The following is a 26,294-nucleotide window of genomic DNA, read 5'->3' as shown; positions in this document are numbered from 1 at the left end:
TGGAGGGGGCATGCTGTTTGGCATGCTTATGTGTGTCTGTGTCCTGCTCTGTGCCAGTAACGACCCCTCCATCAAATATTTGTCATTTACAGACCACAGTTTCACACATTCGTGTATTCTGTCCCGTCTCCTGCTGCCGTTTATTCTTTTCACTCATTTTCCTCTGCTTTGATTTCAGGAAACTGTAAAAAACAAATATTTTACATCGGTGATCTTTTGGATTCTAATGCCCTGTTAGTGCAGACTGCTGACATCATCACTATTGCAATGTTGTTTTGATGAGGAGATCCAAACTCTCCTACACATGTGAGAAGGGCTTCTTCCTACTCTGCCTTTCACAATAAGAGTCTTTGAAGTATACACTGGTGTCGTCAGAGCTGAATGCAGGACTCAGCAGGCTGACATCCAGTCAAAGATGAATGTTTATTTAGGCAGTAAGCAAAGTGGAAAATGATAAGCTAATCCAGAAACACAGGTGAACACACAGGGTAGCACAGGGAGAAGCATAATGGAAACTGACAAAAGACACTTTATTAGGAATACCTGCTCAATTGTTCACACAAATATCTAATCAGCCAATCACATGGCAGCAACTCGGCGTGTTGAGGCATGTAGACATGATCTGGGCAAAAATGGCTTGTTGATGGCAGAGGCCAGAGGAGAGACCAGGCAGCTACTCAAATGATCACTCGTTACAAGCGCGGTATGCAACAGAGCATCTCTGAACACACAACACAAAGAACGTTTGTTTAATCTGTGCCAGTTAAAGAAGTTTTGAAAGCAGAAGAGTGTCCAAGCCAGTATTAGCACGGTCTACCTAATACAGTGGCTGGTGGATGTACACGCGGAGGGTGAGGAAGGAGGTACAGCTGAGTGTAACTGACACAGGTAAAAACAGTTACGGGTGGGCTGACAGACATGTAGAGGGAAGAAGTCAGAAAGTAAACCAACAACCTAGAAATAAAAAACATGACGCTAAACTTCAAAGTAAAACAGAGACAAGACTCACAGACACGACAGCAGAGACAAGCTCAGAGATGAGGGAGGAACAACGGGGAAGCACGGAGGGAAGTAAGACTACTACAAACAGAACAAGGACATGAAACCAAACACAGGACGGCAAAAATCAAATTCAGCACTTAAAAAAAACATAAATAAAAACAACAAAACGCTCAGTAATATCACAGGATTAGGAAACTATGATTCAAATAAAAAAATGTCTTTGTTTCCTAAAGTTATGAAAACGAAAGATTAACTTATTTCTTCTGATTTTAATAATAATAACGACATTTTTAAAAAGTAATTATTATGTCAAAATTATAATAGATGCTGTTTGGGTTCAGTCCAGAGCATGAAGCTGCTGCACAGGAAGTATAGCTGTTCATCCAGGATAACACCACACAGCTGCATGCAGCAGCCATCACTAAAGCTAGAGACAGAGTAGGGCACTTCCTTGTATTTCAAAATAAAGCACATCCTGTGAGCACTTTCCATAAGAATACTAAATTATTATAATTATTTATCATTATTATTATTCAGGTCTAAACACTTTCACATGAACAGCATGCTTCAGAATATGTGAAACCAAACCATCCAAACCAAAACTTTTCCATCTCTTGGCACTGGTTGGCCTTTTACATACAAAAACATTGTCAATATCATAAAACCACAACAGACCAAAGACATAGATCCACATCGACTGAGGGGAAAATAAATGTTTTATTTTGTACAGCTTTACAGACCCCACAGGTCTGTGTAGCTGTACTATAGTCTTCATGGTTTGTACACTGGATTCATATCAGCAGAAATGGGTTAAAGATCCACTAACACATCATACATCTACACAGCAGGCAGATGTGGAGTGGGAACCACTCAAATAAAGAAGGTGCATCCCTAAAGTTTCAACAGTGGTGCGTTTGTATCTTCTCCTTTTTGGGTGTGGAGGTTAGCTGAAATAGAACTGGAATAAACTTAAATCAGCATCAATAAAGATGTAAAATGACTAATGTGTCATTTTTAGCATTGTCTTTGTAAAAGAGGCTTTTTAAAATCCCTGCCCTCTTCCCTTGTGCCGTGTAGAAGGTGGAAACAAACCCTCTTCTTCCTCTTCTTTAGTTACTTCCTGCCCACTCGCCTGCTCTCTCTGTAGGTCATGTTTAAGTCTGTTTATATTAGCTCTGAAGCTCACAGGTTCTCCTTCAGGAAGCTGATTGTAACAGTGACACTGTGTAGCATTAGTGTGCTGACATTACACACACTGGGAAACCCCGCATATGTTCAGCACTGACCTCGTTGTGTAAGGCACAGAGGAAAGGATGAGACATGATCGTGTGACCTGGTTATGGTTGGCGCTGTCTGTCTCAAGCATGTGGATTACATATAAGGAAGTCACAATATAAAAATCTTCATGTTTTTTTCCCTTGAAAATTGCATAAAATCACCAAACAACTAAAATCATTTGGTTTTATTTAAAAGTCATTGTGAGATCAAATGAACAGCTCTTATTTTATTTGCTCTGAAACTGCAGTTTTTCATCCTTCAGACCAGCTGATCGTTCATCAAAACCTAAACAGCCTCACAGACCATGTTACACACTCCTGAATGATCCAGCACATTTTAAACACCTCATAGTTTCTTTTTAACCTAATAGAGCACTTTGCTCTCAGACAGGCTGACTTGTAAATGGTTCTTATATAGCATTTTTCTACTCGACCACTCAAAGTGCTTTGTACAACATGCCTCATTCACCCATTGACACAAGCACTTTTGTCTACGTTTTTTCTGTGTAAGTGCTTCCTATCATGAGCTGTTCTGCTTCCAGAGCTGCAGCCACCTCCATGTGGTTCTTAGACTTTCTAAAAGTAGACTGGGATGAGTGGAACCAGCTCCCAGTTTGTGTACCCTGTGTACTTCAAGGATTAGCCTTAAAACATCCAGTATTGATTAAAGCTTAATGTGAGGGCTGGATCAGGTGACCCTGATTATCCCTTAGTTATGCTGCTTTGGTTCAGGCTGCTATGGGACAAACCCTGATGCATCTTCACTCCCTGTTTTCAGCTTTTGTCTTCTCTCTGTTGGAGTTTGTTTTGTCCAGTTTGTTGTTCGTGGTCTCTCCATGCTCCATTTCTCTCTCGTCTTTCTTTCATCGGCCTGACAGTCGAAGCAGATGACTGCCCCTCCCTGAGCCTGGGAGTTTTTTTCCTTCATTTCACTGCCAAGTAGAGGATTGTTCAATCATTGGAGTTCTCCTTATAATAGTTAAGTAATAGTTGAAACCCTCTCCCCTCAAACCGGACTCATACAGGACACAGAGATCTGTGTTCAACCACGTAACTTCCTGAAACCAGCGAAGCAGATGAAGTAACCACGACCATATAAAACTATAAAACTGTTCCACTCCAGTCTAGGAGGAGGAGGTAATGTTGAAGACTACAAAAAAGAGTCTCCACATACAGCAAAGGACAATCAACAGTGCATGAAGCTGTGCTGCTGTCAGTTGTGATTTAGTGCTTTGCAGATGATCACTGAGTCGTATCCACAAACTCTGTAAAAGATTGATGCTTTTCCGCCGTCTCCATCTCAGTGTTTTCACGTCAGACATCAGAGCGCAGGTGAGAGACTCACGGAGACTTTTTTATCCAAAGTGAAACCAGCGATCGAGACTGTAAACTCATCAGGAAAGTATTCAGAGTCCACAGATTGATGATGACAACTGATGGTTGTTCTTAGATTTCTATTCAGTCACACTTTGCTTTGAAACCAAACAAATCGTCCTTTGTTCATCGTTAGTTTCATGGTGACTTCAGTGTAGAAGCCACATTAGTTTTATTATATACAGTCTACGGTCATAACTGTGGAGAAGACGTAGGCAGTCTTACCAGATTAATCAACAAATAATTTAAATTAATTGAATGTAAAAAAAAAAATGAGCCAATGCACTCAACCAATCAGAAATGGTCAGCCATGCAAGCCCCACCCCCACAGTCCACTTTTGTCCAGTTTCTCGAGTGTGTGTGTGAGAGAGGGTGTGTGTAGTTTAGCTCATTAGCTTGTCATATCAGCTCTGCAGGGAGCCTCGGACTGATGAATGGGGATTTAATCTGCTTTGTAATGAGAATGGGGGCAATCACTGTGAGAGCAGAATAACAGAACACACACACTAACGCTATGAGTCATATTCCTGCGTTTTATAGCCTTATGCAACGCTGTTCTGAGGGCTAATGGACTGTTACTGATGACTGATAGGCACCAGCAGGATGACATTAGGTCCAAACGAGCTGCAGAGTGTTTCCTCTGAAGGTCGAGCTGAAGTGCGGGCGGGACCGGAGTAAAAATGACCGCCTGCTTGTTCTCGTTGTTGTCTGTGGGCTCTAAATCATCCACTCGGCCTGCTGCTTGGCAGGGACACAGTATTGGTTTGGCTGACCCTGACTCATTTACAGATCTGTGATCAGAATCAGTCTGACCTCATAGAGAAATAGTGTCCTGCAAAGTGAATGTGTTAAACTGTGTGGAGAATCCTGAACATGCCCACGACATGATTCAAAACTAAAATGTAAAAGTTTTAAAGAGCCGTTTAGAGTCTGTATCTAAGGATAAAACAGAAACACCACAAGAAATCGTTCTTTTAAAACATGTCCGCTCATTTAAATGCCAGCAGCGCACTTCAAAAACGCTGAGTTAAGAGCATGTTTACCGCTGAGTTGCATCACCTCTTCTTTTAACAAGACCCTGCAAGTGTTTGCCTTTTAAAACTACAGCATTGGTCTCCCGAGTTCCCAGATTTTTTATTCCTGTTGCTCGATTTCAGCTGCTGGGTGACAGGTCCGGACGACAGGCGGACCAGTTTAACAGCTGTGCTGTTGGAAAATGTGGAATACGTGTCAGTGTGGAATAAGCAAGTCCTTTCCTGAAAAAGATGTCGTCTGGATGGCAGCACATGTTTCTCCAAACGCTCAGCATTAATGAGGCCTCCACAGATGCACAAGCTACCCCTGTGCATGTGTGCCGACGCCCCCTCATTCTGTCATACAGGCTTAAGATCGAGTCACACCTCTCTTTATTCCACGGCTTGTTGTGATTGGTCAGACTGGAGTCAAAAGGCAACAGTGTTGCTGGATTTGGATCTTTGCACCATCGAGTTCAAACTTTGTGTAGATGCAGCGATGAGTTCACTGACAGTGGTTTTTAGGAGTGTTTCTGAGCCCATGCAGTGATTTCCAGCACAGAATCAGGTGTGTTTGAGTTCTGCCCGAGGGCCTGAACATCACTTCTCTGGATCTTTGATGATAACAGATGATGAAATCTTACATTGAGAAGCTTGATTGTTAAATCGCTGAACGATTTGAACATGCTGTCTGTCACAGAGAGGTGAACCCATCGTCCCTTCTGATAGTCTCAGTCTCTTTTTTGTCCTTTTGCTAATCAACACCATCAGTGTTGGCATGCTTTTTTATTTTTTAGCTCTGCACAACTTTTCCTGTCTCTTGTTGCCTCTTCCCAAAAATCATTGCATTCTGTTTTTATTTACACCTCTCACAGCATCTCGCTCTCACTTTTTTGCAGACTGGGCTCTATTAGTCTGACTTTCATTCATGAGTTGTTTATCAACCTCTCAGTGGAAGCTGTGGCTTTAGAAGAGATCCATGAAGTGACGAAGCCACTCTGGATAATAATCTTGTCATCTCGACTTGTTTGGAGCCATAATGTCCTAATCTTCACTATTGTGTCATCCGCAGCTTTGTCTCAGCACAAGGCAAGAAGTTTACTAAGTAGCAGCTCCGCTTTCAGTCAATAAATAACCATCAGTCAGTCACATAAACATTATTATAGGTGTGGGCCTGAAATAACTTTTCCAGATCATTAACCAAACTGCCTCTGTTGGACTCTGTGAGGAGCGAGAACAGTCGAGCAGTGAAAATCAGCTTCTAAAGCCAGAAATAAAAACTTATTTTCTTTTCATATCCTGCAGATCGAGTTCCAAACGTACGCGGGGCAATTACAGCATATTTAAAGTCCTTTTCACACCGTGTGAGGTTGATTGTTGCCGCGGCCCATCTGAGCGCCGAGTGGTGTAATTATTTCTTGCTGTGTGGGCTCACTTAAAGGTGAAATCCACCTTCAGATATCATTACACGTCATCACGGTTTTGTTGCTTTCAAGAGACCGTAGCTGAATTATATCGTTAATTAGTTCCTGAACCACATCGTGATCGCAGCCGTCTGCGGATCCTCATCCGTCTTTTCACCCAGAGGAAACCGAACCACTGCTCTTCTTAAAGCCTTACTGCATAATGTTATACACTGTCTCTGAGTTTGGATGCTTCTGTTAGTACACCTCCACGCAGTGTGCAGGTATTGGAAAGGACTGTTGGAATACGTTCTGAGTTGTGACTCCCTTCTGAATAGACTTTTGCTTGGATGCGTAAAATAAGGTCTGTTGTTGAAACTTTCTTTCAGGGTGCTGGTAAAGCTCATGAGGCCCAGCAGGTGAGTCTCACGCTGTACGGCTGCAGAGGCCTGAGCTTGAATCTGCCCCGAGGCGCTTTACTGCCAGTCTTTCTCCCACCTCTCCTGTCTTGTCTAACTAAATAAAGCCTTAAAGCACAAACTTAAGATATGTTTCATGTTTTGTTCTTTGCAATGTGAAACACAGAAGTTACATTTTAAAGCTAAGTGGGGATAGCTTGTCCCACAGAATAAAATAAGTTAAAAACAGAGTGTTGCACCTTTTAACTGTTTAATTGTTGAGTCAGCTGCTGCTTTTTGCAGACATTTGCTACTTGTCGGGTGTCTGACCACATAAAACTGAAGTCTAAACTAATGTAATCCTCCTGCTGGCTGAAAATAGTTTAGTGGTTTCCACGATTCTTCGGTGTGTCAGCGATTGAGGCTGAGAAGTGTAGCTCCAGCGTTTCATGTTCATCCTTTTGACCGTTATTTGTGCACCACCTGCGTACTTGCTGTGCTCGTCATGTAGCCGCACTTGTCAGTGTGAACACGCTGACGTGCACTGAAAATAGCAAGTGTAAGCGTGGAAGTACTCGACTGGAGACGCCGAGCTGGTGTTTGTCTTTGTGCAACAGTGTGACAGACGTGGACGAGCTAAATATTGCAGCACATCAAATATAGATAGAGCTCTGTCACTCAAACTGCCACATCAGCAGAGACGCTTTCATAGGGTGACTGTCCCTTTGATATGAAGTGTTTCGTTCCCTCTGCTTCTCCTGCAGGTGAAGTATAAGAAGGACTTTGAGGAGAGCAAAGGTCGAGGGTTCAGCATCGTGTCCGACACTCCGGAGATGCAAAGACTCAGAAGGACTCAGGAGCAGATCAGCAACGTATGAACACACACACTGATACACACCAACTACTGTTTGTCGCTCTGTATATGAGAGTGTGTGTGTGTATGTGTGAGGATGCACTCTGGTCGGTGAGCACAGTCTCTTACACGCACACACACAAACACACAAAATGTCATCAAGCCCTGCAGCGTTTTGACGTCAGCTGTTTGAAGAGGAGCATCTTCTACAACCATTAGTGTAAGTGATCACGACTTCTATTTACTGAATGCAGGCAAAGTAGGTTACATTATGAATGTTTCTGAAAGGCAACAGAAGAAGAAGAAGAACGGTTTCTGGGAGAGAACAGAGGCAAAGGGGAGCGTGAAGGGCCAGAGTGTAGATCAAGAGGAGAACGATAATACACGAGTAACAAGCTAGAAAACAGGGAGACAGAGTTACTGCTAGAAGTTTGTGGATGTTTGAATGTTGTAGAATCAATTGAATGAAGTTTGAATTTATTACCAGTAAAGATTAAAAACTATTGAGTGTTTTTACACTAAATGAATGATTTCAGTCCAGAAAGTAGTTTGTCGGAAATGCAGAAGTTACTACTGTTGTGATGTTGAATCATTTAAAATCAACATTTAATGAACTTTATTTTTTGTGATTGTTTTCTTTTTGTGGTGTGTGAGAGTGTGTGTGTGTTTGTGCGCACAGATGTTCTACAGATGTGTCCTGATGACCAGACGACGCTCAGTGGATGATGCTGAGGTCTGTTTGTTTCCTTCCTGTAGTCGTTTTCTGTCTCTTTTTTTTACGCCAGTCTGATTGTTTTACGTTTGTATTTCTGCTTTTATAAAACTTGTAAAACCAGCAGTCTTGGAGAAATTTTAGAAATTGGTCATGAAGTTAGGATCATGCACTTCTGCTCCTAAAAAGCAAAAATCATCGTGCACTGTTTATCACGCTGGATCTCCTCCACCGATTCAAAATATTCAAAACCATTCAAGCCATTCAAATATGAGCTTAAACAGTACATGTTTTTATACTTAATAAAGTATAAAAACATGTACTCTGACTTGACATCTCTCTTTATCTCAAATATATGTTAGCATATAAATTATATATAGTCTTTGAAGACTGGTGGACTCTTTGCCTTTGTGTTGTTCTAGACATTTTCTTGAGTTTTGTCGTTAGTGGGGTAGTGAAGTGAACTTGTTGTGCTTTTGTGGATCACTGGGAAAAGTCAGTGTGGAGTTTGTTTGGTTTCATGTAAGTGGAGCAAACCAGGAATTGGGAAAATGTGGAAAAGTGATTACTCTCTACTTTCTATTTGCAGAGCTGACCTTTGTGATTTTGGTTTATATATTATTAGATCTTGGATGGTTTGTATGGTTGATTTATTGGAACTCCATTGTAGTTTTTCCATGTTTTATCCTGGAAATCGGGGGTTGTGGGATTACTTAATTACTGAATCCTTTGTGGAGTCTGAGTCTTTTGGGTCCATCGTTTTGTGCAGATTTGCTCTGTTTGAAACACGTGAATGGAAAAACTCTCAGTAAAAACCAGAAACAATCATTTGAAATGTAACATATAGAAACATTTGCATGTAGCTCATGGCTAAAACAAAACCCAACTTTACTCAATGCAGGCTGCCAGTGACCTGCTAGGTGTTAAGAGGTTAAACAGTATTCAGTAAAAACTGACATGTGTGCAAAAACTTATCAGATTGATTTATATTCAGTGTCATTTTCTGACCTGTTTCCAACTGTCTGACTGACAGTAGATGGTGGAGACGTGTCGTCTGTTGGGAAACCTGCTCACTGTGCAGAGGAAAACCCCACAGATTCCCTGATGTAGAATCTGCCCGGGCTCAGGCCAGTTTACCATGTATGAATCCTGGCATGTAGTTTAGGTCCAACACTGATTTTAAACAATTTGACTTTATTAGAAAAGAAAAACATAGTTGATTTGTTTGTGTGTTGGAAGTGTAAAGGTGAGGTATGCCCGCCCTCGGCCCATCACAGGACTAACGCACATGTGAGCAGCGTGACCCTCACATTATCCTGCACACTGAAACTTGGGAAACAGTTCAGTTGTATAAAAATGAGAGTGAACAATGTTGGACTGAGATTCCCGTTAATCGTACGCTGACATATTTAACCGTTTCTTTTCCCTCGTCTCTTCTGGGTTCTTCATTTCCAGCCTGTCGATCTTGGGCTCCGCCTCTGTTTACCTGACCGAGTGATCGTGTTATTCCGCTCCGTTAGCACAAACTCTCCCTCCTCACTTGCTCTGCTTTAATTAGGACACACACATTGGCTCTCTCGCTCAATTGCTGTGACCTTTAACAGCCCACACTTTTTATTTTATTACTCAGCTCTTTTCGAGGTTGACTTGGCGAAAGAAAGATGAGGGGGATAAGTGTGAGGAGGAGGAGGTGGACGAAGACGGAGAGAAGCAGTTCCGTTTGATTTGAGTTGAATATGATCAGCAGCTCGTGTTTTATTAGGAAAAATGTTTCATGCTAACCGCTCGGACACGCTGACGGGTGTCGTAGTTCGTCGTCTGTCCTTGAGTCTCATTGCTATGCTGTGGGAATCCAGATGATGTTAACGATGTAGCTGCGGTGATCAAAATGAGAACGTTTTATGTTCCTCACGTCAGGCTTCAATCTGCTCTTAGAAGTGTGTCTGTCGTATGGCTGAGGTTTGAAATTCTTCCTCAGCTTCCCTCAGTTTTTATTACCCGCTCTGATGCTGCTGTCACCTAACGAAGAGTAATTGTCATCGAAGGCGGCGCGAGCGTCTGTTTTGGAATTCATTCATTCCCTGATGGAGATCCTGTCACTCCTGGAGTTCTGATGAGCTGAAAATTTATGACCCTGCTTTTGGTCCACCCTGTAGCTTAAATACAGCTCCCCCCTGTGGGATCGGGCACCAGCGCGTTAGCAGGAAATCATCACATCTAAAAGTGGTGAGTTGGACCTGCTGCGTATCACTTGTTCCTTAACACCCCTCCAGCACCCTGCCACCAGCTGACAGCCTCTAATCACCACCCGGCCATTTTTAGAGAAGCTCCATAAGTTTGTCACACAGGTCGTCACACCTCCCACATCCAGCATGTTCCACTCAGGGTTCACGTCTCAGCCCCGACTGCCACCCCTCGGCTTCAGGTTTCACCTCATATTCAGTCTGAGACCTGTGTTAAATTAATAAGTGACTTTAACATGTAAGAACCGTCAGGTTTGACTTGATGACTTGCTTTTCTGACTTTATTAAAGTAAATATGCTGTATTTCATATAGTGGTGAAATAATGGCTGACAACAGAGCCGATGCTGGTGGTGGTAAAGATGGAGGCTTGGATGGAGCGCTGAGAGAGGCGGAGACGGGGAGGAGGGGGGGTCGCATTTCATCTGAAATGAAGGAAGTGAGATTTAGTGCACAGAGTGGAGGCTGACTGGGTAAAAGAAGATGATTAGACTAAAGTAGTGAGTGTGACAGTACTCAGCACTGACATACGTGGGAGAGTGGAAGTGATGTAATGAACAGAGATTAACCCCGACCCTGCTGTCCTCCATGCCGTTATTATGTTCAACATAACAGGTGATATTAATAATCTGCAGCTATTTATACAGAAGGATAGGAAAAGCCTGATTATTGCTCAGTTTAATCTTCAACATCGTGCTGTAAAGCAAGTCCAGTGGTGTTAAGATGAGTCCGTTTATTTTATAAGTGTGTTAAAAACTCTAAATGTCAAAATCAGAGCTCAGTTTGGTTTAAAAGCCAAAGAATGAAAATAGTTTTTTAAAGGATTTAAAAATGTTCATAAAGGGGACGTCCGTCCCAACATCAGCTCAGCTCTGTAGTGTAGTGGGAACAAAAGAAACACCTATAAAGTCTGAAATCATTGGAAACTGTCAGACGCCACCAGGGTGACATCTGGCCTTGCTTGTGTGTCCCAGCAGAGTTCAGTGCAGCTTCAAAAAAACTGAGCGACAGCAGACTGGCACCTGAATGAAGACCATTACAATAATACAATGGGAGAGCTGGGATGAATTCAAGGCATGCTGAATGAGAGCTTCCCCTCCATCAGTGCTTTAATGTGCACGAAAGTCATTTTTTAAACACTGTGTTGTCAGCGATCACTCCCAGGTTCTTTGCAAACAACAGATCCTTAAAGAGTCGAGGTCAGAGCATCCGGAAATAACACAGCTGGTTTTCTGTTTGCTTAATTGAGAAAGAGCGATGTCATCCACACATCACAGGCCAATTAGAAGGAAAAAAATCATCTGCAAAAAGTTGCAGACGAGACACGCTTCAGCTTCAAAGCGCTGGTATGGCATAGTTTCCACTGTCAGTAACAGCAGCAGGATCTGAGTTTATCTGTAGTGAAGTACAGTATTCCATTAAAAAATAAACTGTTGAAAACCTGAAGAGAAATGTGTTGTTTCTGCTGAGCTGTGGCTGGCAGCAGCACTGGTTCACATCAGGACGAGATCACAGGGCCTCTCCCAGGAAAAGCTTTGTGTTTCAGAATTCATTAACGAGATCTGAGGAAAGACACAAAGAGAGAGAGAGCTGGTCAGTGAGGAGGCTTTCTTTTCTTTTTTTACCACCTATAAAAACTCCCAATTTAGCTTCAAGAAGAGACCAAAGCAGCTCTTTCCCAGAGAGTCGTGTTTGCTGTGATTCTGGGTGAGGCTGTGATGGCTGCAGGCCCAAAGTCAGCCAGGACTCAGCTGTTTCTCAGGCCACTGAACCACTGATTTACTGTTTGACCCCTGATGGGTTTGGATCTCTGTGAGTGCTGGTGAGCACAGGAATATCAAGTAGAAGGATAAATATTATGAGTATTAATGAGAAAGTGCCCCAAGACGATGGTATCACCAGTTATGAAAGCATGCTGGTCTGCAACAGAAGTCAGCAGTGCATCTTCTTGCCAACATTATTCAGTTGTCATGGTAACTGATGCATTTATATATATTTCTTTTTTTTTACATTTACAATTAACTGTGGGAGGAAAATGCTGTTCTTGGAACAAATCCGTCCGTGGAACTGATCCTGATTTCTAACGAAATCCGATAGTAAAGTTTTGCAGTTGTATTTTCTTCACAGTGATCACAATAAAAACTTAAAATATAAATTTTTTAATGTGATTGGGCAAAATAAATAAATGGACACCTCCAAAGCTGAAAAAGAAGCTGAAGTACCAACGGCTGCAGTTCCTCTAGTGGCCACAAGAGGCTGGCTCCATCAGCGAGTCCTCATTTAATGTTAAAATCTTTGCAGCAGAAATAAACTTGTTTGCCTGCTGCAAAAAAGATTTTGGTTTCTATTGATGCTTTCCAACATCATAACTACAGTAAGGTGCATGAATTCTGTTACAGCTCAATGATTTGGAGACTGTTATGAGTTTAAAATCAGGGATGCGACTGCACTGCAGTGTGTTTTCACCCTCACCTCTGCACCGGCTTCTCAGCTGTCTTTGTCTTACTGTTTTTAATGCATTTATACATGGAAATCAGTTGTATGACTTAGAGCAAATCTCTTAATAAGTGGATGATAATCAATGGTGGCATCAATTAGCAGATATGTGTGTCTTTGGCTTCCTAACCAGGCTTGCTCATGTTAGCAAAAAGCTTATTTCCTCACCTTCTCGTGTAAATTTGGTCACTTTTGTCTTTAAAATTGTGGTGGAGGTGTGGCACAGTTGCAGGGGAGGGGTGGTGCAGTGAGCTCAAGGGCCAGTGCCAGCGAGGTTAGAGGGACAGGTGGACATGATCTAACTAATGAGGGTTCCCCCTGTTTATAGTGAGGTCAGAGACAACAGAGTGCGAGGCAGCTGGAAAGCTGGTGGACGCTTGTGCCGAATCCAGGAAACAGTGTTTATGTGCAAAGTCATTAAAACAGTAAAGCACAAAGGGAAGTGTGTCGCGTCACGGTCCTTAAATCCTAACATGCAGCAGCCAGTTTACGCTCACCGCTGTAAAAGCCTCAGAAAGCAGAGCACAAGCAGTGGGTGGTGTTTGTGGCTACAGTCACCTGTCGTATAGTTTACAGGCTGAGCTGGGTTTTGCTCGTTGTGGAGCCTTCCAGTTTTGAGCCGTGCACATTCCAGTCCACAGATGTTTTTACTAGTTTGGGATGTAACAGGTACTGGAAAAATCTTTTTTAATTAATTAACTTTTTTTTAATATGTCAGCTCGCAGTTTGTAAGATTTGTTGTGTAACCAGGACAATGTACATTTCCAAAGTGCCCAAACCGAGAAAAATGAGCTTTCAGTTGATTATTGAAGCTTATTTTTTCATATAATCAACAACAACAGAATTATCCACAATCAGAATCATTTTTCCACATTTTATTATTTTTTGCTTGACATGCGTATTTTCTTAATTCAGAGTCAGTTTGCTGTTATATGTGGATGATTCGGTGTCAATGGTGATAAATGAACCCTTTGTTGTTGTGTTGAGCTGTGATTAGTCTTTGTGCCGTCTGGGAGCAGATGGTCACTCGGCGCCTACGCGGTCGGATCTGCTGCGGTCGGTCTTTATAAGGTCGACGTCCTGTTTACATGGACAGCCATCTGACACTCACATCCCAGAGCCAGATCACCTGCAGTCTCTGGCTTCATATCGGAAAATCATTCATACCAAACGATGCTGGAATATTCAAAGGAAATGGGTGTTACACAGTTTAATTCTGCACCTGTGTACACTTAAAGAAAACATAAACATAAAAATATTTAAATTCATCAGCGTGTAACATCAGATAATAGTTCAATAATACGTTTTAGGGAGTAAGTGATTGTTTTATTTTGTAGTCCGCTTGCCTCCACCCCAGAGAGAAGGGTTACATCTCCTGGGTCTAGGTGCGGCTTGCCCCTCTGGGGGCGGGGGTACCTGGACCTGGGATATAGAGTGTGTTTGGGGAGTGTGACTGTCTGTGCAGTGTCTATTTGTGTCTGTCTACACGTTGGGTGAGTGCCGAGTATTTGGTTGTGCATATGGGGGTGGGAATGCACGTCTGTGTCCGCGTGTGCCTGTTTGTCTGTGTCTATATGTCAGGTCGGGTCTTAGACTCAACCTCTCTGGGTACATCTCAGGCCCTCTAAAGTACGGAGGCCTATCTCCCCTCACCACACTCCCTGCCGGTGGCTGATGCCCTTAGACGTTGGTGTGTTGGTGGTCCTTGTCGTCTGGGGCTGGGCGCTCATGCATGTACCGGCTCACTCCTGGTGGCCGATTGGCGGGGCCGGGCGCCTGTGGCCCGGCTGGGCTCCTTCCGGGGGGTGGGATGCCCTCAGGCCTCTGGCCTCTGGGCCTGAAGCTCGGTCCTCTCTGGCACAGCTGGCTGCCGGCGGAGCCCGCGGGCACGCCACTGCAACCCCCTCTGGCCTCTGCTCCGTAGCTGCTCTCCTTTGGGGCTCTACTCAGCTCTTCCCAGGAGGGTGGCACGGTTCCCCCCCTTTGGTGGTCCTCCTCGGGTCCTTGTACTCTGGGGCCTCTGGATATCTGGGGCCTGGATCTCCTCCATACCTGCTTCATACCCTGGTGGACGGGGCTATGGCTCCCCACACTCCCTAGCAGATCGTTACATGGAGAAACCTTTGGAATACAAGCATGCTGATCCACACAGGTATGCACACAGGTGTACACACGGGTGTTCACAGACGCGGACTACACCGTTCTTGGCTGCTGCCTCAAAGCACATTGTGCGCTGTCTATCTTGCGTGCTGCACAATATCGTTTATTATTTAGTATCTACTGTTATCTACTGCTAGCTAGTTTATTGTGATGGTGCTGTTTTTATTATGTTGCTCTTTGTTGTTTGCTTTCTCTTCTGTTTTTTTTCTCCATACAGGTGATCCAGGCGTTTTGTTTGTTTGTTTGTTTGTTTTTTCCTTTCTTCCCCCCCTTCTCACCGTCTCTTCTCCCCTTTGGTTTTCTTTCTCTCCCTCTCTTTCTTTCATTCTTTCTCCCTGTCCTATCCCCCAGTCACGTCTGTCCCGTTTGTAGCAACCGAAAATAAAATAAATACATAATTATAATAAAGGTCAATCAAATGGACCAATATGGCAAGGCCATGATGATCCACTTGGTAAAATAAATCCGCTTGGCATCTTTCTTGGCCTTAAGACAACAATTCTGATGGCTAAAGATCCAAACGGGACACAAAAATAAATAAATAAATAAAAAATAAATAAATAAATAAAATAAATTCATCAGCGTGTAACATCAGATAATAGTTCAATAATACGTTTTAGGGAGTAAGTGATTGTTTTATTTTGAAAAGAGTTCCAGCATTAAAACCTCAAATGTAAATATAACATATAACAGTCAACACCAAACTTAATCCTGTGACTTTCAGATCCCATTCCCAACTCTGAACACCACAAATAAACCATTTGTTTATGTTTTCACTGATTCATTCTGAACAGCTGCTTGATGGAGTTGATCAAAAATAGGGCAGAAAATTTAGAATAATATGCTTTTTTTTTTAAATTTCATACCTTTAATTAATTTTCTTTATTTCCAAATATATTAATCTATGAGCTTAATATCTTAATTACTTTCCAGTTTAGCATTGCAGTGAGCCAAAGCCTGTTTAACAGGTGTAGACAGATACACCCTGACAGGTCAAAGGTCTATTGAAGCACCAGATCTGAATATTTAAAGACATTTAGTTGTTTGACATTAAACACCAGGTGAGGCGGGAACACGTGGGCTCTCACTTCTGGTGTTAATTTATCAGAAATGACTTCTTGTTGTCCAGCTGTTCACTTCTGCAGCCACGCGGGCCTTGTTTAAATGTTCCAGCAGAGTTTGGTGTTAGCTGCGGTCCACGTTTTGGGAATCAGTGATATATAACATTATTATATTTTCAATTCAACCATATGTTCAATTCCACCATCAGGCCGGGGTCTTTGCATGTTCTCCCCGTGTTTGCGTGCGGCTTCCTCCCACCGTCCAAAGACATGCAGTTTGTGGGGATAGGTTAATTGGATAATCCAAATTGCCACTAGGTGTGAATGTGCGAATGGTTGTCTGTCCCTGTGTGTTGGCCCTGCGACAGACTGGCGACCTGTCCAGTCTGTCGCCCTATGACAGCTGGGATAGGCTCCAGCGCCCCCCGCGACCCTGGAAAAGGATAAGCAGAAGCGAATGGATGGATGGATATTTTCACTATCGTGGATTTATATTGATTTTTTTCATGTATGACTTGAATGTCATAAATTCAATTCAATTCAATTCAATTTTATTTATATAGCGCCAAATCACAACAAAAGTCGCCTCAAGGCGCTTCATAGATACAGAGAAAAACCCAACAATCATATGACCCCCTATGAGCAAGCACTTTGGCGACAGTGGGAAGGAAAAACTCCCTTTTAACAGGAAGAAACCTCCGGCAGAACCAGGCTCAGGGAGGGGCGGGGCCATCTGCTGCGACCGGTTGGGGTGAGAGAAGGAAGACAGGATAAAAGACATGCTGTGGAAGAGAGACAGAGGTTAATAACAGATATGATTCAATGCAGAGAGGTCTATTAATACATAGTGAGTGAGAAAGGTGACTGGAAAGGAAAAACTCAATGCATCTTGGGAATCCCCCGGCAGCCTACGTCTATTGCAGCATAACTAAGGGAGGATTCAGGGTCACCTGGTCCAGCCCTAACTATATGCTTTAGCAAAAAGGAAAGTTTTAAGCCTAATCTTGAAAGTAGAGATAGTTTCTGTCTCCCGAATCCAAACTGGAAGCTGGTTCCACAGAAGAGGGGCCTGAAAACACATTGATAAACAATCAAGCGATTTACAAACTGGTGGTGTAGCTACTCTCAGATCTTTTTGGTCTATTCTTTTGGTTTGCAGACAGAAAGCTGCACATCTGCTCAGCAGAAAAATAAAAAACTCAGCTGGAGATGAGATGTTGAGGATGTTTGATCTTTTCAGCAGCAACACTGTTGGATCTTTATCTCAGGGCACCAAAGGCAAAGCTAAATGAAGCAATGAACTTGGACTTACACTCTTCAATAAAACATTAAACATAAATGGTAACAATAATAATAACTTTAACATATATAGAAATTTTAAAATGAATATGTCAACGCTATGGTTGTAGTTAATCAGTTACTGCAGGGACCAAGGCATCTGATTAATATTTGTCTGTTTGTAAGAGGTGAATTCCTTCCAGCATACGACACCTTCATCCCTGAACACACACAGACCACAGTCACACAGTCACACAGCTCCGGTGCCCCTGTCTTTGTTTCTGGGCAGCACACACTGTACCACAGCTGGCACCGTGGCTGGGATGAGGGGCATGGCGGTGATAAGATTCTGAGTAGCGGGCTAAATGTAGAAGCTAAAAATGATAAGAGGCACTCGATCAACATGAGTCAGAGAAGACATTCAGCCATCGCAGGAGACTGGACGAGGCAGTGCAGACGCTCACGGGTTTTACTGAATATAGAGAGAAACGAGAGGCGGACACGACATTACAGAAACTGAGTGTCGAAGAAGCTCAAAGTTTGACAGCAAAGAAGGTTTAAAGGACCTGGAGTGGAGGAGTGAAGTGCTGGAACAAAGTGACAAAACTGAGTGATCTCTACATCGGAGAAGGTTAATAAGAGGCAGTGAGTAAAACCTGAAAGACCGACATACGCAGAGGAAGCCAAGAGCACAGCATGGAAAATCAGCCACAGGTTGAAGGTGAGAGAAAAACGAGCGAGTGAGGTGAAGGTCTGAGGACGTAAAGTTGGAGATCTTTGGTGTCAAAATGAAAGTAACCGCACACAGTAACCTGCAGCATTAGGAGATGACTTATAATGTAATGTGACTGTAATCTTATTCTGAAAAGCCAAAATTCAACCTGTTGTCCAGTGAGCACAAAAGACGACCTTGATCACAGGGTGAGGATGACTTTGAGGAAGCTGTTAGCACCAGATCAAGGGCGACTGTAACATGGAGGACTGTGACAGGAGGCTGCGATCAGCCTCTGAGCAGGCTCGTCTTTGACTGCTGAGTTATATCTAGAGTTATTATTTATTTCTGTCCCAGGGGTAACTATTACTGTTATTACAGTTTTACGTTACACAGAAGTTGTCGTGATTTCAGGGTTTTGTGTTGTGTTTGAGTTTAAATTTCTGTTTGGTTGTGATCGTCGTCGCAGTGCTTGAAGTTTTTGGATTATTATTCGTTTCGGATTCCTTTTGTTTTGAGGGTGATTTTAGTGATGTCAAGGTTTATTTTTTGACTTATTATTTAAGTCTTGGTTCCTCAGGGAGCAGGTGGATGAGAGCCTAGAGAAGTGGAGGTATACACTGGAAATAAGGGGAATGAAAGTCAGTAGAAGCAAGACAGAATATGTGTGTGAATGAAAGGGAGGCATGGAGCTGAGGTATTGAAGAACAGAGTGCAGGCAGGGCTGAGCGGGTGGAGATGAGTAAAAGGGAAGGTTTACAAGGTGATGTGTGGTTTGGCGACAGTAGCATTGATAAAAAGGCAGGAGGCTGAGCTGAAGATGTTAAGTGACCAGAATGGAAAAGATCAGAGACGAGTAGAAATGTCAGACGGACATCTCAGGTCGAACGGTTTGGAGACAACGTCCAAGGACAAAGCTGAGATGTTTGGACATGTGTAGAGGAAGGATGGTGGGAATACTGAGCAAAGCATGTTTGGATGGAGCTGCCAGGCAGGAGTGAAAGAGGAGGAGCTCAGACGGAGGAGACTGATGGATGCACTGTTGGAAGACGTGCAGGGTGGTGGACAGATCACTGTGGTGGCTCCTAAAGGGAGCAGCCAAAAGAAGAAGACGATGCAGTTGTTGAGATGTTTGACTTACTCTGATGTTTTACACTTTCACTTTCTGAATACTTGGTTTTTATTCAGTGTGAGTTACAAATTGAGTTTATTATTTCTACTTGGTTTTAGTGTCAGTCTGTCTTGTGTGTCACTTAGTGTCGTTCCCCACCTTTGGTATCATGTTTGTGTTTCTTTTGTCATTTTTTACCTTTTGTCCCTTTGTTGTGTGTTTACAAATAAATATAATTTCAAGTTTATTTCTTCTGCAGTTCAACATGAACTCTTTTTTCCCTCAGAGCTGGCCGAGGTGGAGAATGAGGAGGCTTCAGCTGCTCCACTGGTGGTTGAAGAGACAAAAAAGGTGGTGACAGTAGAGGAAAATGAAGAGGAGTCCACGGTAACATCAGCGACCACTGTGGGCACGGTTGCTTATACAACTACTGAAGGTCTGCATGAAGAGGCCGAAAGTCACAATACAGCAGAGGAAGTGGAGGAGGAAGATGATGATGCAAAGGTGGAGGCAGGTGGAAAGGAAAAGGATGAAGATGAGGATACAAAAGCAAAGAGGCTGCTGGTGTCGTGGGAGTCAGAGGTGAGAACCTCGAAATTTGACTGATTTATAAACTCTGTCAGAAACAACAAACTCATCAAACACAAAATGAGGAGATGAAACTTTTTCAAACCTGGATTTGTGCTTTAATTATACTCAAAAAAGAAGGAAATTCATCACAGCACAGAAACATTTGGGAGAACACGAAGCTGCCCTGAGTTACATTTGTGCAGCTCTCATCTCATCAAAACATAAAAGACCCTCATCTCAGTTCTTAGAACTCATTTTTATTTAACTGGGTAAGAAAATAAATAAAGTTTCCAACCATTTTCTATTGTTAGAAGGCCTCCATGATAAATCAGATCTCTTTACAAATCTTAATGGTCTTAACATCAGTCTAATTAGAACAAACATAATTGTTCTGCAGAGAGAAACGGCTTCTGGAGGCAGCAGGAGATCTCCATAAAAGTTGTGCCTATTTGGTTATTCTTTGACTGATTTCCCTGTTAACTACAGCAGCATGTTCCCAAACTACCAAACACTTTGAGAATCTTCCCGTTCTTTGATGAAGTCTGTAGAGCAGCAAATTATGTTAAGAGGAGTCACACCCCCACACCTCTAAGCTCTGAGTGTGAGTCTTTCTGTTGACCTTGGCGCGGGCCTTTGTCTGGCACTGCAGGTTTTTATAAAGGCTTAGAGAGGATTAGTGAAACTACAAATGAAAATGTGCCATTATTAGCCTTGGATAGTGGGATTTTGGGGGGCTGAATACAGCCTGTTAAGAAAGTCAAAGGATTAACAGTGCATGAATTAGGGAAGTTTCCACTGGTTGACTCAAAGCTTTCTGTTGCTCTGGATCGTTAGTGAAGTCAGTCCATCAGTTTCTACTTCAGCCAGGAAGACTTTATTGCTCTTTTCATTGGACTTCCATTGCTGTTTTATACCCATGGAGTGGATGGTGGGGTTGCAAAGAGGCTCGCAGCAAAACATTAGTAATTAGAATTGTAGAGATCAGCCAATTTGGCATGATTGTGGCTGATCTTGACTCTTTGACCTGCATGAATAAACTCTATGCTCAACATGTTGTCTGCAGCCTGGTAACATGCAGAGGTGTCATGAAGGACACTAGACTTCTACCTAATGTCGCTCTCATTTGTGCTGTGAGGTTTTGCATGAGGACAGCTGACCCGTGTGTCTGACTCTGACCATTTTCCGTGCCATGTGACATCATAAAGTCACATCTGAAAAAGTGAAATAAAGCAAAGGCAACCGCATGTCCTGAAACCACGTTGTTTATAAGCGTTTCCCTGTTATCATGTAGGTGTGTGAGAAGCAAATGAAAGGTGTTGGATACTGTGTCTTCACTCAGGCTTGTCTGCTTTTAAAATCTTTCCCAAACAATGGATGCAAAACTGATTTCATCAAAAAATAAAATCATCAAACCTGCATTTTTCCTGTTAGTTTTAGCATTAGTGGCCACTCATGTAAATGTTGGAATTTTCCTACATCCAAGGATAATAATGTTTTTTCCTGGTTTCTGTCTATATAATGTCAGAATTATTCTTATATATCGTCTCGTGTTTTTCAGGCCTCGTCTGACGGGAAGCCTCCGCTGCCAGACCCAGCGTTTAACAGGAGGTGCAGCCTGCTCGCCAGTGACGTGAGTTCATTCAGTGTCACCTCATTATTTTAATGTCACCGTTCATGCTTATTGTCTACAGTTGTGTCTACAACTCTGTGATGCTGCACTTAGTGTAAGCACTGTAAGTTAGTTTGAGCAGCATGCACAAACACACACGTGTGCGCTAACACGCTAACGGCGTGCAGCAGCTATAATGTCGTCATTTTCTCCTTCTTAGGCAGCTGGAGAGGATTTTATGAACTTTTAAACTGCCTGGTGGTTTGATCTGTAATTCATAATCACAATAGTAGCTCTATATTTTAAAATGTAAAACGTAAGTAAACCTTTCAAACTAATGTTTTGGATTAGAAAGCACAATGTTTGCATTAAAATATAGTTCAAGGGCCAGTTTTTTTTTTTTCAAGTTTCAAATACTTGCTTTAGAAATAGAAATCAGCAGAACATAAAGACGCTCAAATACATTACACGAACAATAAAACTGTACTTGAGTAAATGTACCAGGTGACATTCCACCGTTGATCCGATCGATGCTCCTGTCCAGTGACTAGGGATGGGTATCGTTTAGGTTTTGTCCGATACCGGTGCCAAACCGGTACTTTTGAAACGGTGCCGGTGCTTAAACGGTGCTCAAACCGGTGCTTAAAGAATGGAGAACACCAACTTTGTCCAAAAACCTCTCATGTTCAGCTGTTTTTTTGTAAAAAGATAACAATGTTAGCCTTTTCTGCAGCTATGGGGCATATATGGTAACATTCTTGGCTGGAAGCAGTGCTTAAACAATGGAAAAAACACAAACTTTGTCCAAAAACCTCTCATGTTTAGCTGTTTCCCACTTTTTCTTTGGTCATTTTAGCCTTTTTGGCCAGGGTGAAGGGAGTATCTGCCATCAAACAAGAAGACAGCCGCATGTAGCTATGATGATGTTTGCTAGTTCACCTTACATGCATTAATGTAATAACGTGGTTAGCCTACTCAACGTAAATTACACACGAACAACATTACGCTACTCACGCAGAGAAGAACGGCTGCTGCTGCATCATCATCCGTCATCATTTCTGCTACACTGGCAGGGCTAGGGGCCAGGACTCTCCTCTTCGGGTTTTTGGGGGATGTTGCTAACTCCGGGTCCGATAACAGGCACCACACCCGCAGTAGATGCGCTCGGTGTGAGGTCTCGCAGCAAGCTATCAAATATGGCGCATTTCTCGGCTTTTAAAAAAAACGCTATGCGTCGCCAGGTGTTTCATCAGATTTGAGGTGTTACCTCCTTTGACAGTATCACAGTATCAGCTTAAAGCACTTGTTGCAGGCTGCTGAGTTTGCATATTTTGCTGTGAAGTACAGCCAGACTTTGACCGCTTGGCCTTGGGCATTTTTAATCTGTAGCTCTGCTCTAAAAGAACGTACGTACCTGGACCCGCCTACTACGCTCGGAAACGTAAAATGATTGGCTAGAATCTAAAGTGTATCACATCTCAGGAAAAAAAAGCACCGAAATAAAGCACCGAAATGTGCGCTGCTTTTCGGTCTGGTTACTACCGTTTATGTCAGAACCGGTGCCATCATGGCACCGGATACCGGTACCCATCCCTACCAGTGACATTGAGAAGTGTACGAATCAACAGGATCTTTCCTTGAAATACTTTGTTGCTCACATGAACTCTTTGTATTACCAACAGCACAACTGAGCCTCATCTGTTTATTCAGTTTTTTTTAATATCTTCGGGGGAAATGGAGGCCATTGCTGTTGCTCTGTTTTTGCTTTTTGCAGAAATAATCATGCACTAGTTGCCAAAATATTCAAATCTAATTCAACATCATTCTGCTAATTTCAACAGAACTAATGAGGTTCACTGGAGTGAGGGAGCTCCTGAATGTTCCAGTTTTCAGCCCTCTGAAATCATTGATTCAGTTCTGAGAGAGGATCATGTGAATATCTGTAAAATGTTTCATGGCTGTCAATGTGACAGTTGGGAACATGATGACACAAAGTGTTGTCATCATGTTCCCATCTCTCTCAGCAGACTGCTTAGAAATGCAGACTCTGCTCGGCTAAATTCTCAGGCTGAAATGTCATCACGGTGAAGTCTGACGTGGTGCGTAACACCTGCTGCTGTTTGCGTCGCCTGATTTGTAACTCATGAATAAAATGTGAACTTCTCGAGGCGTAAGAATCAGAATCAGAATACTTTATTGATCCCTGGGGGAAATTATTTAAGACAGAAATGTGTCATCCTCTCTTCCAGCACGAAGAGCGTTGCCATTGGTAACCAAAGTGCAGCGCTGCCCTTTATTCAACACGCAGAGAAAATATACTCACAGGAGAAAAAATGCTTTCTGACTTCTAAAACAGCCTTTAGGAGTAAAACGCTGAATGAGGCTGAATGTTGCTGTTGGATGTGGGAGGGTGAGATATTGATTCCCTGGTGTGAGACAAACTTGGCAGCTTGGCTGTTAGCAACAGCAGAATGAGTCATCAGCTACAGTGGAAGCAACTCAACCCACCTGATGAAATCATTTTCACTTTTATTCCTCCAGCCACTCCCTACATGGGAGAAAACCTGCCCTCAAACATCCTTTTAAGAGGTGTAAAACACACTAACGACTTTGCCATCCTTCGGCAGAGTCTTAATGAATTTGCACAACAGATGGTGGAAAAAATTAGATTTTTTTTCTTTGGTTGATTCTATAAATGGTAAAGCTGACATCCACCAAAAGACCAATTTAGAGTTGTGTTTGTGACAACTTGAATGAAGACAGCTACATCTATGACAGCCTCAGACCATTTCTAAAATATAGATGTAGCTACCGCTGCTAGGTCCAACCCTAAGAATAGAAGAAGTTTCTCTGCAGATGTTATGAAAGGTTAAATGTGCCCAAGAAAGCACAAAATGTTCTGCTTTACAGTTTAATACTGACATTTATGGCTATTGGACTAGAACTAATAATGATTTTCTACCCTTCAACTTCTTCTACATCTAAACACTTTTAAACTAACATTCACACTTTTGTACTTCAGTGAACACATCAGGGGCAAAACTAGAGGAGGCGGGGCTCAAACCATTAACCTTCCATTTGGTAGATAGCCTGCTGTACCTCCTGAGCCACAGCCATCCCATATGGAGACTGGCTCACTTTTATAGCAAGCCTCAGGTAGCCAATGGGGCTTTGGTTAACCTCGGTAACCAAGGACGTGTCTGAGAAGCTTAACATGGTGTAGGAGTGTATTGTAACCCCAACTCTAACTAAGTAATGGCTAAACCTGATCGAACAACAGCAAAGGGAGAGTTTTAAAAACCATAAAATGAGGTGTAAATAAACTGAAACAGGATTAATGGTCCCCCCTTCCCTCAGGACAGTGGCTGTGGGAGTTTTGTAAGAACAGTGTACAAACAGGAGTCTGCTGACTGCACTGTGCTCACCTTTATTTCTCTAAAACTCAACTTTCATCCTTTTCTATTGTTAATAATAAATAATAAAGAAAACTGTTGGAGGCTGAACTATGTGTGTCTTGTTTGAGAGCCACTTTATTAAAAATATGGTGAGAATAGGTGTCTGACCAAGTGTTGGTTTGTGTCGAGGTGTTGAGAACGTGTTGTTCTGCTTATGTGTTGAGTCTGAAGTCGGCCTCACGTGTTCCTGGTTAGAAGCCATTGAAGCTGTATTTAGTACTTTAAGCACCTATCGCTTTTTGCCCACACTGACTTCCTGTCACAGATTGGCTGTGACAGATTGTCGTCTGTGGATTAATTCCATTTTTCTCTACAGAAAATCTGCCAGGCTGTTATTGGACCGAACATCCAATCAGATTCAGACAAACACCAAACTGCACATTGTGAAAATATATGGTGAACTATGATGAAAGCCCACAAAATTCCCCAAATGTACAAGCAATTAATCAGCTTTCTGGAGAACCCACACAGCTCTGGAGACACACAAGCCCCGCCCACCCGATAAAACCTAATGCCAAACAGAAGAGAGGAGAGCTCAGTCAGGCAGGAGCCAATCAGGAGAAGGTGTAGCAGTGATACTTCACCTGGAGTTCATGTAACGGGGTCGGCTTGTGCTGCCACTGATCCCCAGTGTAAGTTACATAATGCAGTTAATGTATTTCAATCCTCTGATGCTAATTAAAAGGTAGGCAGCAGAGAGATTCTGAAACTCACAACCTGAAGGGATGAAACGTCTGTACGGCTGAAAAGAAAAACACATCACACGGTCCTCGTGGGGACGCAGCTCAAGTTCACGAGAAGTTCGGCTCAGAAACACGTTAACACTCGTGTCTCATCCTCCAGGTCAGATATAAAGAAGACTTCGAGAAGATGAAGGGACAGAGTCTGTTTGTTCCCGGAGCCGAACTCATCCACGCCAAGAACATCAGTGCTGTGATCTCTGAGGTCTGACACACATCGTACTTGTGCTTCAATGTTAAGTGAGGACCAGGCCAAATCTGCTGTCTTTGTCTAACGTTTCCTCATCTCTGGGGTCTAAAATTGGCCCTACGATGACTCGTTCTCTCTCTTTTAAACATTGATCGAGTTGTCTGCTCATTGTGCTGAAATGTGACTCTTTCAGTCTAAGTATAAGGAGGAGGGGAAGAAGGAGGCGGCTGTTTCTCTGTACTCCATCCTGCCGGAGACCCCAGAGACGCAACATGCCAGAGAGGCTTCAGAGCTGCAGAGCGAGGTAGTTCAACTTCAGTACGGCCAGATTTTAGTCAGTTTCTCCACACGAGCCACAGGTTTACAGCGTTCTCATAGAAACTATGACTGAAACTCTGAAGACAAGACCGATGTCTTAAAAAGAGGATTTTTTAAATTTCCCATTAAAAATGTTTCATTGACTTTAGCACTGACAGAGTCGCGTGTGTTTGTTTTTCAGATTAAATACAAAGGAAACGTGAAGACAGAGATTTCCTCGTCCCTTTATTCTCTGCTGCCAGAAACCACAGAGACCCAGTTTGTCAAAGAGCTGTCTGAGATACTGAGCGAGGTCAGACCCGACGGATGGATTGTTGAGAC

General features: G+C 42.8%; 2 protein-coding genes across 4 annotated transcripts in view; both read left to right on the top strand.

Annotated features, from left to right (window-relative positions):
• LOC146380774 (LIM zinc-binding domain-containing Nebulette-like) overlaps positions 1–19,490 on the top strand; it is a 54,022-nt gene extending 34,532 nt beyond the window's left edge. Inside the window, exons 4-5 of the mRNA XM_084940200.1 lie at positions 7,232–8,053; positions 19,378–19,490. Of these exons, the coding sequence (XP_084796326.1) occupies positions 7,232–7,345 (114 nt within the window). The 3' untranslated portion in view covers positions 7,346–8,053; positions 19,378–19,490. The remainder of the gene's footprint in view (positions 1–7,231; positions 8,054–19,377) is intronic.
• The window catches only part of LOC146380773 (uncharacterized), a 67,007-nt gene continuing 60,195 nt past the window's right edge, over positions 19,483–26,294 (top strand). For 2 of the 3 annotated variants that reach the window (XM_084939975.1, XM_084939973.1), the window contains exons 1-5: positions 19,483–19,673; positions 21,220–21,291; positions 25,569–25,670; positions 25,849–25,959; positions 26,155–26,265. In XM_084939975.1, the coding sequence (XP_084796101.1) occupies positions 25,596–25,670; positions 25,849–25,959; positions 26,155–26,265 (297 nt within the window). In that variant the 5' untranslated portion in view covers positions 19,483–19,673; positions 21,220–21,291; positions 25,569–25,595. Of the gene's footprint in view, positions 19,674–21,219; positions 21,292–25,568; positions 25,671–25,848; positions 25,960–26,154; positions 26,266–26,294 lie in introns of those variants that run through there. The other variant, XM_084939972.1, reaches the window with a different exon arrangement.

The sequence above is a fragment of the Perissodus microlepis genome, chromosome 9 (assembly GCF_051167445.1).
Source record: "Perissodus microlepis isolate ML-2025 ecotype Zambia chromosome 9, ASM5116744v1, whole genome shotgun sequence".
NCBI lineage: Eukaryota > Metazoa > Chordata > Actinopteri > Cichliformes > Cichlidae > Perissodus > Perissodus microlepis.
The sequence above is the reverse complement of the archived record's forward strand: the minus strand, read 5'-3'. Positions and strand labels throughout refer to the sequence as shown.